The sequence below is a fragment of the Scyliorhinus torazame genome, chromosome 1 (genome assembly GCF_047496885.1).
Source record: "Scyliorhinus torazame isolate Kashiwa2021f chromosome 1, sScyTor2.1, whole genome shotgun sequence".
NCBI classification, from domain to species: Eukaryota; Metazoa; Chordata; class Chondrichthyes; order Carcharhiniformes; family Scyliorhinidae; genus Scyliorhinus; species Scyliorhinus torazame.
Genome location: NC_092707.1, coordinates 60,887,682 through 60,905,806, shown reverse-complemented (window position 1 = coordinate 60,905,806; position 18,125 = coordinate 60,887,682). Strand labels below are relative to the sequence as shown.

At 46.5% G+C, this 18,125-nt stretch overlaps 1 protein-coding gene across 3 annotated transcripts in view; it reads right to left on the bottom strand.

Annotated features, from left to right (window-relative positions):
* LOC140408416 (huntingtin-interacting protein 1-related protein-like) overlaps positions 1-18,125 on the bottom strand; it is a 235,419-nt gene that overhangs the window by 19,145 nt on the left and 198,149 nt on the right. For all 3 annotated transcript variants that reach the window (XM_072495577.1, XM_072495588.1, XM_072495597.1), the window contains 5 exons: positions 17,875-18,069; positions 15,619-15,766; positions 13,145-13,231; positions 11,222-11,329; positions 4,659-4,795 (listed from right to left, as the gene is read on the bottom strand). In XM_072495577.1, the coding sequence (XP_072351678.1) occupies positions 4,659-4,795; positions 11,222-11,329; positions 13,145-13,231; positions 15,619-15,766; positions 17,875-18,069 (675 nt within the window). The remainder of the gene's footprint in view (positions 1-4,658; positions 4,796-11,221; positions 11,330-13,144; positions 13,232-15,618; positions 15,767-17,874; positions 18,070-18,125) is intronic.

Sequence of the window (18,125 nt, the reverse complement as noted above, 5' to 3'; positions counted from 1 at the left end):
AGGGGATCAATTCTAGTTCAATGAAGAGTATAGGAGCATATGCCAGGAGCAACACCAAGCAAACCTAAAAATGAGGTGTCAACCTGGTGAAGCTACAACACAGGACTACTTGCGTGCCAAGCCTCATTTAAGCAGCAAGTGATAGACAGAGCTAAGCGATTCCACAATCTAAGCTCCAAAGTCCTGCCACATACAGTTGTGAATGGTGGTGGACAATTAAACAACTCACTGGAGGAGGAGGCTCCACAAATATCCCCATCCTCAATGATGGAGAAGCCCAGCACATCAGTGCAAAAGATAAGGTTGAAGCATTTGTCAGCCGAAAGTGCCGAGTGGATGATCCAACTCCATACAATAGAATCCATGGAATTCATCAAATCCCTTTAGTGCAGAAGGATGCAATTTGTCCCATCGAATCTGCACCAAGCCTCCAAAAGAGCACTCTACCTAGGCCCTCTCACCCACCCTATCCACGTAACTCTGCCTATTGGCCAACCCTGTTGGCTAACCTGCAAATCTTGGGATATCTCAGCTTCCTCTAGAGGTCCCCAGCATCACAGACATCAGTCTTAAACCAATTTGATTCACCCCACGTGATATCAAGAAACGGCTAAAGGCACTGGATACCAGAAAGACAATGGGCTCTGACAATTTGTCCTCCAGAACTTTCTGCACCCGTAGTCGTGCTGTTCTAATACAGCTGGAACACTGACATCCACCTTGCATTGCAAAATATTGTACACAAAAAGCAGGACAGATGCAACCCGGTCAATTATCGCCCCATCAGTCTACTCTCAATCATCAGCGAAGTGATGGAAGGAGTCATCAACAGTACGATCAGTTTAGCAATAACCTGTTCACTGACGCTCAGTTTGGGTTCCGCAATGTCACTCAGCTCCTGAACTCATTCCCAGCTTGTTTCAAACATGGACAAAAGGGGCGAAATTCTCCGGTATCGGCGCGATGTCCGCCGACTGGCGCAAAAAACGGCGCAAATCAGTCGGGCATCGCGCCACCCCAAAGGTGCGGAATCCTCTGCATCTTGGGGGGCCTAGCCCTAACCTTGAGGGGCTAGGCCCGCGCCGGACTGATTTCCGCCCCGCCAGCTGGCAGAAGTGCCCCGCCAGCTGGTGCGGAAATGACATTGCCGGGGGGCGCATGCGCGGGAGTGTTAGCGGCCGCTCATGGCATCCCCGCGCATGCGCTGTGGAGGGAGCCTCTTCCGCCTCCGCCATGGTGGAGACCGTGGCAAAGGCGGAAGGAAAAGAGTGCCCCCACCGCACAGGCCCGCCCGCGGATCATTGGGCCCCGATCGCAGGCCAGGTCACCGCGGGGGCACCCCCCCGGGGGCACCCCCCGGGGCCAGATCGCCCCGTGCCCCCCCCAGGACCCCGGAGCCCGCCCGCGCCGCCTTGTCCCGCCGGTAAGAGAGGTGGTTTAATCTACGCCGGCGGGACAGGGATTCTAGCAGCGGGACTTCGGCCCATCCGGGCCGGAGAATCGCAGGGGGGGGGCCTGCCAACCGGCGTGGCGCGATTCCTGCCCCCGCCGAATCTCCGGTGCCGGAGAATTCGGCAACCGGCGGGGGCGGGATTCACGCCAGCCCACGGCGATTCTCCGACCTGGCGGAGGTCGGAGAATCTCGCCCCTGAACTGAACTCAGGAGGTGGGGTGAGAGTGACTGCCCTTGACATCAAGGTAGCATTCGATAGAGTATGGCATCGAGGAGCCTGAGCAAAACTGGAGTAAATGGAAATCAGGAGGAAAACTCTCCACTGGTTTGAGTCACATCTGGCACAAAGGATCATGGTTGTGGTGGCTGGAGGTCAATCCACTCAGTTCCATGACGTCACTGCAGAGACTCCTCAGGTTACATGGATACAAAGAAGATACGAGCAGGGGGAGGCCCTTTGGCACTTCGAGCCTGCTCCACCATTCATCACGATCATGGCTGATCATCCAACTCAATAGCCTAATCCTCCTTTCTTCCCATAGCCTTTGATCCCATTCTCCCCAAGTGCTATATCCAGCCGCCTCTTGAATATATTTAATGTTTTAGCATCAACTCCGTCCTGTGGTAATAAATTCCACAAGCTCACCACTCTTCGGGTGAAGAAATATCTCCTCATCTCTGTCCTAAATGGTTTACCCTGAATCCTCAGACTGTGACCCCTGGTACTGGACACACCCACCATTGGGAACATCTTCCCTGCATCTACCCTGTCTAGTCCTGTTAGAATTTTATAAATCTCTATGAGATCCCCTCCCTCATTCTTCTGAACTCCAGCAAGAACAACCTAACCTAGTCAATCTCTCCTCATATGACAGTCCCGCCATCCCTGGAATCAGTCTGGTAAACCTTCGCTGCACTCCCTCGAGAGCAAGAACATCCTTCCTCAGAAAAGGAGACCAAAACTGCACACAATATTCTAGGTGTGGCCTCACCAAGGCCCTGTACAACTGCAGCAATACATTCCTGCTTCTATACTCGAAACCTCTCGCAATGAAGGCCAGCATACCATTAACCGTCTTTACCGCCTGCCGCACCTGTATGCTTACCTTTAGTGACTGGTGCACAAAGACACCCAAGTCCCGCTGCTCACACCCCCTCTCCCAATTTACAACCATTCAGGTAGTAATCTGCCTTCCTGTTTTTGCTTCCAAAGTGAATAACCTCACACTTATCCAAATTATACTGCATCTGCCATTGATTTGCCCACTCGCCCAATCTGTCCAGATCTTGCTGTAGGATCCCTGCATTCTCGTCACAGTTCACCCTCCCACCCAACTTGGTATCATCTGAAAACTTTGAGATGTTGCATTTTGTTCTCTCATCCAAATCATTAATATATATTGTGAATAGCTGGGATCCCAGCATCGATCCCTGTGGCACCCCACTAGTTACTGCCTGCCAATTTGAAAAGGACCCATTAATCCCGACTCTTTGTTTCCTCTCTGCCAACCAGTTTTCTATCCACCTCAATATATTTCCCCAATCCCATGTGCTTTAATTTTGCAGATGTACCATCCTCAAGATGCACTGCAGTAACTCCCTTCACTGTCACCGCGTCAAAGTCTCAAACCCATGTGGACTTCAGTGGTCTCAGAAGGCAGCTCGCCATGACCTTCTCAGGGGCAATTAGGGATGGGCAATGAATGCAAGAATGAAAAAGATGCTCTAAAATGAAGATATTTGTTGGAATATAAATAGACTCACAATAAAAAGATGGAATTCAATTTGTTAAGATGTCATAAGATGTCATCAAATATCGTACCCCCTTTTTGGGCGGCACGGTAACACAGTAGTTAGGACTTATGCTTCACAGCGCCAGGGTCTCAGCTTCGATTCCCGGCTTGATCACTGTCTGTGTGGAGTCTGCATGTTCTCCCCGTGTCTGCGTGGGTTTCCTCCGGGTGCTCAGGTTTCCTCCCACAAGTCCCAAAAGACGTGCTGTTAGGTGAATTGGACATTCTGAATTCTCCCTCTGTGTACCCGAACAGCCACCAGAGTGTGGCGACTTGGGGATTTTCGCAGTAACCTCATTGCAGTGTTAATGTAAACCTGCTTGTGACACTAAGATTATTATTATAAGGGTGCAGTTATTCTGCCACTTTCTCACTGCTGGGAAACCAGTCTCATTTCAGAAAAGTGCAACGCGGAGTCAGAATCCAATCTGATTCAGACACTCCAGTCAGATAAACCTTGCCTCGTCCCATTTGAGGGGGAAATGGTCTAAAATGCAATGGAATGCAGTGACAAGCCATTTTAAAAAAGTACATGGGCAATTTGTTCCAGTCCCTGGATCTTTTATGAACTCTGTTATTTCGGAAAGCAGGCATGTACAATCACTCTCTTGGCCTGCAGGGTTTCAGTGCTGGGAATAGAGCTCTGTGCCAGCGTGGAAACATGCAAGCTATGGAACCAAGGTGAGCATATAGAGTTCAGGTGATCTAATTCCATGGTGGACCAATTGTTGTTTCACAGCATTCTCTCCAGGGCAGCCAGAGTCCAACATTGTCAGCTGCAATCTGCACTCTGCAGTGGACAGCACTGACGCCCAGTGTTAGGGGAACATATTCAACCTGTTCAGACACTGTGGTACGGGATTGGAGCAATTGTGTACCTCAATTGTGGAATATTACAAAATATAAAGTAATGGTGACTGTTGGAGTTGCCAACTGCAATAAAATGTATTCCTGGAGATTTCATCACATGGCTTGCCCTCCCACACCAACCATTAGTCAACCAACACATCCACTCTTGTGACACACGGCCTTCCTATGGTAATTGGAAAGCAAAACGACTCGATACCTAATTTGGATGGTGTTTGACTGTCAGCCAAAAAAACGGCATTCTTTTTTCTGCAGGATTGCGCACAGTATTGTCCTGGAGATTGATCTTACTTCCTGGAAACCCATAGCAACTGTTGACACATGACAGCACACTAAACACAATTATCAACTTCCCAGTGAGATGGATCATCACCTTACAGCCAATCTGATATCCCCGAAATGTACCCTAAATCTCCATCGTATTAGCTTTTCACATAGAACTTTGTCACACATTTGTTCGAGGTTCTGGGTTACCATGTTATCAGGCTTTTCATAGCCCCATGAGGATGTCACCTTCCTAGTGGAACATTCCAGTTTGATAGTACCTGTCCAAGGTCAAGAATCCTCTGCATTGCTCTCCTCACAGCTTCGGGATCTGCATGGCCAATTGACTGCTTATCCTTCAGGTCAGTCAAATAGTGCAGGCTCTTGTCTCCACACTCTCTGCAGTGATCAGTCAGTCCTGAAGGATTAAACAAAAATACTAGTATTAATTCATCCTGAGAAACTAATTTTGTGGTGCTTTCAACAGGTTTCATTTTTCCACATGAGGCTGTTTCTGGTGACTATTAAACATTTTTCTATGGCGATGGCATCAAGTACACCTTCGGCACCGGGGAGCCCGCGTGTAATATTGATCTGTCCTGATTGAAAGTTGGTGTCAAGCAAAACTGCAGCGAGGAGGAGGAGGAGGCGGTGGACTAGTGCTATTGTCGCTGAACTAGTAGTCTAGAGACCCAGGATAATGATCTGGGACCCAGGTTTGAATCCCACCATGGCAGGTGATGGAATTTAAACTCAATAAAATCTGGAATTAAATGTCTAATGACCATGAAACCATTGTCGATTGTCATAAAATCCCATCTGGTTCACTAATGTCCTTCAGGTAAAGAAATCTGCCATCCTTACCTGCTCTGGCCTACATGTGACACCAGACCCACAGCAATGTGGTTGACTCTAAGATGCCCTCTGAAATGGCCTAGCAAGCCACTCAGTCGTATTCAACCGCTACGAAAACACAAAAAAGTAATGAAACCGGACAGACCACCCGGCATTGACCCAGACACCGGAAATGACAATAGTAAACGCAGCCCTGCCGACCCAGCAAAGTCCTCCTTACTAACATCTGGGGGCTTGTGCCAAAATTGCGAGAGCTGTCTCACAGACTAGTCAAGCAACAGCCTGACACAGTCATACTCGCAGAATCATACTCACAGAATGTCCCAGACACCACTATCACCATTCCTGGGTATGTCCTATCTCAGCGGCAGGACAGACCCAGCAGTGGTGGCTGCACATTGGTACACAGTCAGGAGGGAGCTGCCCTGGGAGTCCTCAACATTGACTCTGGACCCCATGAAGTCTCATCCTTCAGGTTAAACATGGACAAGGAACCTTCGGACAAGGAACCGTCCTGCTGATTACCATGTACCGGCCACCATCAGCTGATGAATCAGTACCCGGGCCTGACGGGATATATCCAAGGATTCTATGGGAAGCAAGAGATGAAATTGCAGAGCCGTTGGCAATGATCTTTTCGTCCTCACTGTCAACAGGGGTGGTACCAGGGGATTGGAGAGTGGCGAATGTCGTGCCCCTGTTCAAAAAAGGGACTAGGGATAACCCTGGGAATTACAGGCCAGTTAGTCTTACTTCGGTGGTAGGCAAAGTAATGGAAAGGGTACTGAAGGATAGGATTTCTGAGCATCTGGAAAGACACTGCTTGATTAGGGATAGTCAGCACGGATTTGTGAGGGGTAGGTCTTGCCTTACAAATCTTATTGAATTCTTTGAGGAGGTGACCAAGCATGTGGATGAAGGTAAAGCAGTGGATGTAGTGTACATGGATTTTAGTAAGGCATTTGATAAAGTTCCCCATGGTAGGCTTATGCAGAAAGTAAGGAGGCATGGGATAGTGGGAAATTTGGCCAGTTGGATAACGAACTGGCTAACCGATAGAAGTCAGAGAGTGGTGGTGGATGGCAAATATTCAGCCTGGATCCCAGTTACCAGTGGCGTACCGCAGGGATCAGTTCTGGGTCCTCTGCTGTTTGTGATTTTCATTAATGACTTGGATGAGGGAGTTGAAGGGTGGGTCAGTAAATTTGCAGATGATACGAAGATTGGTGGAGTTGTGGATAGTAAGGAGGGCTGTTGTCGGCTGCAAAGAGACATAGATAGGATGCAGAGCTGGGCTGAGAAGTGGCAGATGGAGTTTAACCCTGAAAAGTGTGAGGTTGTCCATTTTGGAAGGACAAATATGAATGCGGAATACAGGGTTAACGGTAGAGTTCTTGGCAATGTGGAGGAGCAGAGAGATCTTGGGGTCTATGTTCATACATCTTTGAAAGTTGCCACTCAAGTGGATAGAGCTGTGAAGAAGGCCTATGGTGTGCTCGCGTTCATTAACAGAGGGATTGAATTTAAGAGCCGTGAGGTGATGATGCAGCTGTACAAAACTTTGGTAAGGCCACATTTGGAGTACTGTGTACAGTTCTGGTCGCCTCATTTTAGGAAGGATGTGGAAGCTTTGGAAAAGGTGCAAAGAAGATTTACCAGGATGTTGCCTGGAATGGAGAGTAGGTCTTACGAGGAAAGGTTGAGGGTGCTAGGCCTTTTCTCATTAGAACGGAGAAGGATGAGGGGCGACTTGATAGAGGTTTATAAGATGATCAGGGGAATAGATAGAGTAGACAGTCAGAGACTTTTTCCCCGGGTGGAACAAACCATTACAAGGGGACATAAATTTAAGGTGAAAGGTGGAAGATATAGGAGGGATATCAGAGGTAGGTTCTTTACCCAGAGAGTAGTGGGGGCATGGAATGCACTGCCTGTGGAAGTAGTTGAGTCGGAAACATTAGGGACCTTCAAGCAGCTATTGGATAGGTACATGGATTACGGTTAAATGATATAGTGTAGATTTATTTGTTCTCAAGGGCAGCACGGTAGCATTGTGGATAGCACAATTGCTTCACAGCTCCAGGGTCCCAGGTTCGATTCCGGCTTGGGTCACTGACTGTGCGGAGTCTGCACGTCCTCCCCGTGTCTGCGTGGGTTTCCTCCGGGTGCTCCGGTTTCCTCCCACAATCCAAAGATGTGCAGGTTAGGTGAATTGGCCAATGATAAATTGCCCTTAATGTCCAAATTGCCCTTGGTGTTGGGTGAAGGTGTTGAGTTTGGGTGGGGTGCTCTTTCCAGGGGCCGGTGCAGACTCGGAGGGCCGGATGGCCTCCTTCTGCACTGTAAATTCAATGATAATCTATGATTAATCTAGGACAAAGGTTCGGCACAACATCGTGGGCCGAAGGGCCTGTTCTGTGCTGTATTTTCTATGTTCTATGTTCTATGTACTCCTCCATGTTGAACACCACTTGGAGGAAGCACTGAGAGTGGCAAGGTTGCAGAATATGTTGGGTGGGGGACTTCAATGTCTATCACCAAGAATGATTCGGTAGTACCACCACAGACCGAGCTGGCCGGATGTAAAGGATATAGCTGCTAGACTGGGACTGCAGCAGGTGAGGGAACCAAGAGGGAAAAACATACTTGACCTCATCCTCACCAATCTGCTTGCTGCAGATGCATCTGTCCATGACAGTATCGGTAGAAGTGACCACTGCACAGTCTTTGTGAAGACAAAGTCCCATCTTCACATTGAGGATACCCTCTATCGTGTTGTGTGGCTCTACCACCGTGCTAAATGGGATAGACTTTGAACAGATCTAGCAACTCAAGACTGGGCAACCATGAGGCGCTGTGGACCACTGGCAGCAGCAGAATTGTATTCACCACAATCTGCAACCTCATGGCCCAGCATAGCCCCCACTCTACCATTACCACCAAGCCAGAGGATCAACCCTGGTTCAATGAAGAGTGCAGGAGAGCATGCCAGGAGCAACATCAGACATACCGAAAAATGAGGTGTCAACCTGGTGAAGATTCAACACAGACTACTTGTGTGCCAAACAGCATAAGCAGCAAGTAATACAGAGCTACGCAATTCCACAACAAACGCATCAGATCTAAGCTCTGTAGTCCTTCCACATCCAGCCGTGAATGGTGGTGGACAATTAAACAACTCACTGTAGGAGGAGGCTCCACAAATATCCCCATCTTCAATGATGGAGGAGCCCAGCATGTATGTGCAAAAGACAAGGCTGAGGCATTCACAATAATCTTTAGACAGAAGTGCCGAGTGGATGATCTATCTCGGTCTCCTCCGGAGGTCCACAGAATCACAGATGTTAATCTTCAGCCAATACGATTCACTCCACGTGATATCAAGAAATGGCTTAAAACACTGGATACTGCAATGGCTAAGGGCCCTGACAGTATCCCGGCAATATTACTGAAGACGTGCTCCAGAACTTGCTGCACCCCTAGCCAAGCTGTTCCAGTACAGCTATAACACTGGCATCTACCCGGCAATGTGGAAAATTGTCCAGGTGTGTCCTGTACACATGAAACAGGACAAATCCAACCTAGCCAATTACCGCCCTATCAGTCTACTCTCCATCAGCAAAGTGATGGAAGGAGTCATCAACAGTGCTATCAAACAGCATTTATTCAGCAATAACCTGCTCACGGATGCTCAGTTTGGGTTCCGCCAGCGTCACTCAGTTCCTGGCCTCATTGCAGCCTTGGTTCAAACATGAACAAAAGAGCTGAATGCCAGAGGTGAGTGAGAATGACTGCCCTAGACTTCAACTCAGCATTTGACTGAGTATGGCATCAAGGAGCCCTAGCTAAACTGGAGTCAATGGGAATCGGGGGAAAACTCTCTGCTGGTTGGAGTCATACCTGGCACAATGGAAGATGGTTGTGGTGGTTGGAGGTAATTATCTCAGCTCCAGGACATCACAGCAGGAGTTCCTCAGGGTAGTGTCCTAGGCCCAACCATCTTCAGCTGCTTCATCAATGACCTCCCTTCCATGATAAGGCTGACAAGTGGCAAGTTACATTCGCGCCACACAAGTGCCAGGCAATGACCAACTCCTACAAGAGAGGATCTAACCACCGCCCCTTGACATTCAATGGCATTACCATCGCTGAATCCCCCACAATCAAAATCCTGGGGGTTACCATTGATCCGAAACTGAACTGGACTAGCCATATTAATATTGTGGCTACCAGGGTAGGTCAAAGGCCAGGAATCCTACGGCGAGTAACTCACCTCCTGACCCCAAAGCCTGCCAACCATCTACAAGGCACAAGTCAGGAGTGTAATGGAATACTCTACACTTGCCTGGATGAGTGCAGCTCCAACAACACTCAAGAAGCTCAACACTCAAGAATGTTTCTTCCACAAACATTCAAACCCTCCACCATCGACGAACAGTGGCAGCCGTGTGTACCATCTACAAGATGCACTGCAACAACTCACCAAGGTTCCCCAGACAGCACCTTCCAAACACACCACCACTACCATCTAGAAGGACAAGAGTAACAGATACCTGGGAACCCCACCACCTGGAGGTTCCCCTCCAAGTCACTCACCACCCTGACTTGGAAATGTTTCACGATCCTTCACTGTCATTGGGGCAACATCCTAGAACTCTTTCCCGAACAGCACAGTGGGTGTACATACATCTTAAGGACTGCAGTGGTTCAAAAAGTCAACTCACCACCACTTTCTGAAGGGCAACTAGGGATGGGCAATAAATGCTGGCCTAACCAGCGATGTCCACATCCCGTAAATTAATTTTTAAAAAACACACAGTCCCCCAACACAGGTAAATGCCAGAAGGCAACAAGGACGGGGTGCAAGGCGCGCAGCGGCCACGGCTGACCACCGGGGGGTCCCAAACAAGTAGCTGCATGGAGGCCGAGGGGAAGCACTCTGGGCCATGACCTGTCCCAGCCAGTCAACGACAATTCTTCATTTTGTGAAAGCCATCTCTTTCTGTATCTGTCTTGATCATCTTGTGACCTCAACGTTTGTGCCTTGTATGGCAGGTCGGGATGATACACCCGATGTATAATAGTTAAAACTACAATGGATGTAAAATTTTTGTAAATACATGTCTTGATCTTGTCTGGTTGTGTAAAGTATGTGATGAAATGTTAAAACCCGAATAAAAATATTTGGGAATAAAGGAGTGGTGGAGTGCCTTCTTGAACCGCTGCAGTCCATGTGGTGTAGGTACACTAACTGTGCTGTGACGGAGGGAGTTCGAGGATTTTGACCCAGTGACAGTGAAAGAACGGCGATACATTTCCAAGTCAGGATGACCAGTGGCTTGGTGGGGAACTTGCAGGCGGTGGTGTTCCCATGTGTCTGCTGCCCTTGCCCTTCCAGATGTCAGAGGTTGTGGGTTTGGACGGTGATGTCGAAGGAGGCTTGATGAGCTGCTGAAGTGCATCTTGTAGATGGTACACATGGCTGCCACTGTGCTTGGCTGGTGGAGAAAGTGAATGTTGAAGGTGGTAGATGGTGCCAATCAAGGGAGCTGATTTGTCCTAGATGATGACAAGCATCTTGGAGCCGCACTCACGCAGGAAAATACTGCACATTTAACACGTGCAGTTAACATTCCAGGTCGACGGCATTGCACCAGAACTGATAAAATGCTAATTTTGTTCCTCTCTCCACGGATACTGCCTGCTGAGTTTTTCCAGCAATTTCTGTTTTTGTTTCAGATTTCCCCCATTCGCAGTAGTCTGCTTTTGTTATCATCTGCCTTTAGATTTATCCATTTGCGGTTTCACCTTGGTTCTTTTCATGGTTTTCCTCACCTCATTTATCCTGTGATCCACTCAGCGGACATCATCATGACTTAAAGTGGATCAAAAGACAACATTGGCAGTGGAGAAAGTGGTCAGTAAAATCAGCACCCCCTCCTGACAATTGCAATCATAAACTCCAGGAGCTAATGCATTCAGTACTCACTATCTGCGTGATCAGTCGGAGCCAGGTGTGATGTGGCACTGCCATTTACTATGGTGTCTGCAGTCAGGTGTGCAAACCTGGTCAGTGCTTGCAGGAGGCTACTGGCATCTATAGGAACAAAAAGGAAGGAGGTTTAATCAGTCACAGAAGGGGAAAGTCGAAGTAAACATTATAGTTTGAGTGTCTCAAATCAGATTGGTTTCTCACTGTAAAAAAAACGAAGCGGGTCGGATTAGCAAGTTTGCGGATGATACTAAGATTGCAGGAGTTGCGGATAGTGATGAAGATTGTCAGAGAATACAACAGGATATAGATCGGATGCAAAAGTGGGCAGAGAAATGGCAGATGCAATTTAGCCCGCACAAATGCAAGATGATGCATTTTGATAGATCCAATTCAGGTGGGAGCTATAAAATAAATGGCAGAACCATCAGGAGCGTAGAGACACAGAGAGATCTGGGCGTACAGATCCACAGATCCTTAAAAGTGGCAGCACAGGTGGAAAGGGTGGTAAAGAAAGCAAATGGCATGCTTGCCTTCATAGGATGGGGTATCGAGTATTAAAGCTTGAAAATTATGTTAGTTAGGCCACATTTGGAATACCGTGTCCAATTCTGGTCACCGCACTACCAGAAGGACGTGGAGGCTTTGGAGAGAGTACAGAAAAGGTTTACCAGGAAGTTGCCTGGTATGGAGGTATTAGCTATGAGGAGAGATTGAATAAACTGGGACTGTTCTCCCTAGAGAGACGGAGACTGTGGGCCGACATGATAGAAGTTTATATAATTATTAGGGGGAGAGATAGAGTGAAAAGTTAGAGGCTTTTTCCCAGGACGGAAATGACAATTACAAGGGGGCAAAGTTCAGTGGAGATGTGCGGGGCAGGTTTTTTACACAGAGGGTGGTGGTCTGGAATGCACTGCCAAGTGAGGTGGTTGAGGCAGATACGTTTACGACCTTTAAGACTTGTCTGGATAGGCACATGAACAGACGGGGTATAGAAGGATACAGGCAATTGGTCTAGATAGGACACTTGATCGGCGCAGGCTTGGAGGGCCGAAGGGCCTGTTCCTGTGCTGCATTGTTCTTTGTATTGCTATACACAGAATTACAGGTTTGGACCAGACACTTGTATACAGCTCAGAGATGATATTTGTTCAAAATTAACAATGAGGGACTTCTTTCGTGCTTCTAATTTACCCTCAGATCAACCTTCCATTTATATTCAGAAAGTATTTGTGAGACTTCCTTTAGATTTATGTGAAAATGCAGCAGGTTTTAATAAACCTGGGCTCCCATGTGTGTAAATCGCTGCATGGACTGAGACTGAGACTGCAGAGAGGGCCCAGCCTCAACCACATACCTGCTTCCGGTTAATTCTCTGTGTGAGGAACTGAAATAGGATTCTCAGTTATTACATCTCCCAAGATCGACAGACCAAGGGAGGAGACAAAACAGCCAAGCTCCCTGGTCCAGTAACCCATGCTGAAAAGTGCACAGGTAGATGAACTGGAGAGGATCCAGCCCGGTTGTAATGTCTGCCATAGTGGGATAGTCTGATAATCTGGAGGCTCGCGTTATGACAACATGGCCAAAGCACAGCTGGAGCACGAGCATCCACTGAATCTTATCACAGCAGGACGTAATTAGGGAAAGGGCACTAAATAAACCATCTGTGGTAGATCTTTGTTTTAAGGTGGAGTCGTCAGAATGGGCCATTGGGAGTAGGCATGTGGTCCACCCTCTCAGCCAGGAGGGTACAGCACAGCAGCACCCAAGGGAAAGGGGAGAAAAGCAAGGAAGTTATTTGCCTTCAAAATAATCAGAATACAACCAGTCAGGCAGAATCTTAACTTGTCAAATGATTACATGTAACCTTATTGAATATGGGATGTGGTGTCTCGGAGATTGAGGTATCCATACCTGCCATGTTCTTCATATACTCAGAGTGCCCTTGTTGCATCAGGTTCACTGATTCGAGGGCAGCTTCTGCCCTGTTAATGAGGTAATCTGCAAGTAATGGAAGAGATCAGATCCCTTTAGTTTTGACTTGCCCCAGACCTGGATCAAATGCATACAATCAAGAATAGGACAGGTGAGGAGCACTCCCACATAACACTGTGTAAACTGCTGGTCTGCTTGAAACTACCACGAAGCTCCAAAATGTCTCAGGTTCCATTTGTGCATGTCTATTTTCATTTTTCTCTTGTCTCCATCAACTCCTCTCATGTTAGTTGACCGAGTTGTCTGGTGGACATCAGTTGCGCTTGGATTGGCCAATCAGGACTCGCCTGTCCCACAGGTGTCACTCTGCAATTAGGACCTCACTACGCGAGAAACACCAGGAGAAGAAGGAAACTGGGGGGGGGGGGGGGGGGGGGGGGGGAGAAGTGGAACTAACAGACACCAAGTCAGTTTTATTTACTTTGTTACTACTGGATCGCCGTTGGCATTGCTTATGGCGATTTGGAAAATAAGTTGCTTTTTATTATCAGGTAAACTATAAAATATTGCACGAAGGATCGTTATTTATAATCAACCTGCTTATTCCAACAGGCTGCAGTAATAATGTGTAAAATAAATTAGGCTCTATAATTAGTCACTTATGGTGTGGAAGATAAAATAAAGCGGTGGGCTAGTTGATTCCATGAGGAATTTCAGGGTGTGAGCTGGACATTTCCCAAGAGATTAAAACTCCAGAGCTAGCTCCAGAAACATCATTGATGAGGCGGAAGGAATATGATGGAAAAAGTGACGACTTGGGTTCGGTGTCACTCAGTGTTAACGTGGAAGAGTTTTGACATTTACTAACTATGGGATAATAGTGGTCTAGTAGCACCTAGCAGCTGGTGTCTTGTCATATAGCTCTGGGGGAGTGATATGGAAACAGTTATCACTCACATTTAAGAAGTTTTTAGATGTGCACTTGCAATCCCAAGGTAGACAAGGCCATGGGCCAAGTGCTGGGAAATGGGATTAGAATTGTTAGGTGGTTGTTTTTGACTGACGCAGAATCGATGGGCTGAAGGACCATTTCTGTGCTGTATGACTCTATGAGTACATTAAATGAGTACAGGCAGAATTCATTTATTTTAAAATTTTTCCAATTAAGGGGCAATTTAGCATGGCCAATCCACCTGCTCTACACATCTTTTTGGGTGTGAAACCCACGCAGACTCAGGAAGAATGTGCAAACTCCACACGGACAGTGACCCGGGGCTGGGGTCGAACCCGGGCCTTCGGTGCAGTGAGGCAGCAGTGCTAACCACTGCGCCACCGTGCTGCCCTGTCAGGCAGCATTTATGAAGAGAGAAACAGAGTCAATGTTCTGAGTCCGTATACTCAAAACTTGAACTCTGTTTCTCTCTCCACACATGCTGCCAGAGCTGCTGTGTTTATCCAGCATTTTCTGTTTTTATTACCAGTGTTTACAGGGAGCACCAAAACAATGGACAGACATCTACATCTCATCAAAGCTTCATGTGATTTGTTTTGAATGAGTGACGGATGCCACGGACAGCGCAAGTCATCCTTCCCACACCATCACATTGTATTACTCAGTCCTCCCATAATGTCACACTGTATTATTACTCAGTCCTCCCATAACGTCACACTATTATTACTCAGTCCTCCCATAACGTCACACTGTATTATTACTCAGTCCTCCCATAACGTCACACTATTATTACTCAGTCCTCCCATAACGTCACACTATTATTACTCAGTCCTCCCATAATGTCACACTGTATTATTACTCAGTCCTCCAACAATGTCACACTGTATTATTACTCAGTCCTCCCTTCTGAAACACAACCCCCCCTAGTGTTAAACATCCCAAAAGCAACCAGTGCAGTTGGCTAAGCTTCTGTGTCAGGAACATGAGGGGGAGATGCAATGTGAGGAAACATTTTCAGTGTTATGGACGCACTGTAAAGCCATGTCAGCTCAGGAGACTGGGGCTGGTGACAAGAGAATCCTGTTCTAATCCAATAAACATGACTCAGTAATGTTGGAGCATGGAATAAAGGATTACACAAATAATAGGGGGGTAAAAAAGAAATGGAAAGCTTTGCAAAAGCTTTGCACCACCTTTATCATAATGCCAAATATGCCAGAAACATTTTGTGTCATTTTGGCTGTGGCACAGTGATGCATTTCAAATCAGTTCTGTAATTATGTCATGCATTTGTAACCGAGTATTTAATATACAATTACTACTCACAACTGCATCCCTTTAAAATTAAACATGCCCTTACATTCCCACAAAGAATTGTTTTGCTGGCTTAGAAACCATTTCCTTCTCCCTAAAACTGATTTCTTGCACATCGACTGACAAAGCCCCACATAATAGGAGTGATGAAGGCTGGGTATTTATCAACAGATAGTAGGGTTCAGACCTGGTGAACTGGTGCATCTAATGTGCAATGGATCGTCAAGTTTTGCCACTGCATCTTGAATGATGTTCTCTGCTTCTCTTACAGTTCCCTGGACCAGGTTGAACTGTTCATCTAGAAGCTTCTGCTGTAGCATCTGCTCCTGGTTAGCCTAAAATATACGGAGAACAGCTGTTGAATTTTCTGCACAAATGGAAGAAAGAAAAATAAGCTCTGTGTCTACTTGCCCTAATTCCCACCACTATCTGCTTTTTGAATTTCTAATTCCTTTCACTGTACTTTCTATTGTCTAATATTAACATACAAACATATGAAATAGGAGCAGAAGTAGGTCATTCAGCCCCTCGAGTCTGCTCTGTCATTCAACTGGATCATGGTTGATCTGTTTCTGTTGCAAATTCCCATCTACCCCGATAACCTTTGATCCCCTTGCCTCACAAGAATCTATCTACCTACCCCTTGAAAATATTCAATGGCCCCGCCTCTGCCGACTTCTGAGTTCCAAAGTCACACAATCCTCAGAGAAAGAAATTCTTTGCATCTCTGTCCTAAAATGGTGGCCCCCTAATTATATAAAACAGTGCCCCTTAGTTCTGGACACACCCACAAGAGGAAATATCCTTTCCACGTTCACTTTGTCAATACCATTCAGGGTCTTATGTACTTCAATCAAGTTATCCTTCACTCTTCTGAACTCCGGTGTAAACAAGCCCAGTCTGTCTAACTGTTTCTCATAAGGCCCTCATTCCAGGTACCAATCTAATAACCCTCCTCTGAACCGCCCCCAACATATTTACATCCTTCCTTAAATAAGGAGACCAAAACTGCACAAAATATTCAAAATGCAGTCTCACCAATGCCCTGCATAACTGAAGCAAAACGTTACTTTCATGTTAAATTCCTGTCGTAAAGAGGATAATATTCCATTAGCCTTCTTAACTACTTGCTATGCCTGCATATTAGTTTTTTTTGACTACGTCCAAGAACACCCTGATCCCTCTGCACCTCGTAATTCTGCAGTCATTCTCCATTTAAGTAATGCCCTGCTTTTATATTATTCCTGCCAAAGTGAACAACTTCACATTTTCCCACATTATACCCCATCTGCCTGATTTTCGCTTACTCACTCAACCAATCTATATTCGCCTGCAACCTCCTGATGCCCTCTTCACAACATACTTTCCTACCTATCTTTGTAATCTGCAAATTTGGCAACCATGCCTTCGCTCCCCTCATCTAAATCATTGATAAAAATTGTAAAAAGTTGAGGCACGGCACAGACCACTTTAGAGCGTCACATGTCAAATCCTGCCAATCAGAAAAAGACCCATTTATGCATACTCTCTGTTTTATGCCAGCCAGCCAATCTTTTATCCATGCTAATATGATGAATGTTGGAAAATGTGCAACACGCATCTACTTCCTCATTAGCCACATCATAGGGTCCACCAGGGCCCAGAGACGTGTCAGCCCACAGCTCCATCAGTTTGCTCAGTACGCATTCCCCAGCGATTGACACTTCACTTATCTACTTCACAGATCTTTCCCATTCAGCTTCCCACCTGAATGTATTTTCCCCCCTTTCTTACAGATGTACTTTAAAGGCTGTTCATCTATAATTCCTCTCAGTTCTCAGCAGCCTACATCTGAAATATTAGCTTGTCTTTCCTTTCCACCGATACTGATCAATTTACAGTTTTGCATCTGGTTTCAGTCCTTTGCCGTTTATTATATTATCACATACTTGATAATTAACCAGTCCAGACTTTGGACACAAAACTGATCAAAAAGTGAAAAAAAGAAATTGCATACATAGGGAACATTTTACAACCTCAAGATGTCATGAGGCACCTCGCAGTTACTGAAAGTTTCTTTTGAGGTGCAATTAGTGTTTCAACCTAGGAAAAACAGCAGCCAATCTATGCATGGCAAGTTCCACAAACAGGAATAAAGAAAATGATCAATTTAGCTGTTTTTAGTGATGTTGGTTGAGGGATTGACATCGGCCAGTTCACCAGGGAGAACCTCCCTGTTCTTTTTCAAATAGCGCCATGGAATTCTTTGAACCTGAAAAGTGGTATCTCAGCCACAACAGCACTCCTTCAGCTCTGCACCCAAGCCTTAGCCTGGATTTTGCACTCAGGTCTCTAGAGTGAGGATTGAAACCATGACCTTTTAACCCAGGGGCAAAGGGTGGGCCACAGCTTTTGCCTAGATAATAAATGGGATGCAGAAATAATTATTTCTATGTATTCTGACCTTCTTCATAAATTTGTCCTGGAGTTCTTCCAGCTCCCTCGAGCTCTTGTCTTTCTCGGAGCGCATTGCCGTTTCTTTCTCCTGAATCATGTTCCTCAGGGAGTACACTTCTGCGTCCTTTGCAGCCACAGTTTTCCTCAGATTGTCCTTCTCTGCCTCAAGGCCCTGCAGCCTAGAATTCGTCTCAAAGCCTACCTGCAACCAAAGTCCCAAATCCTGATTATTATGTATATTAATCCTTGCAAATGGAA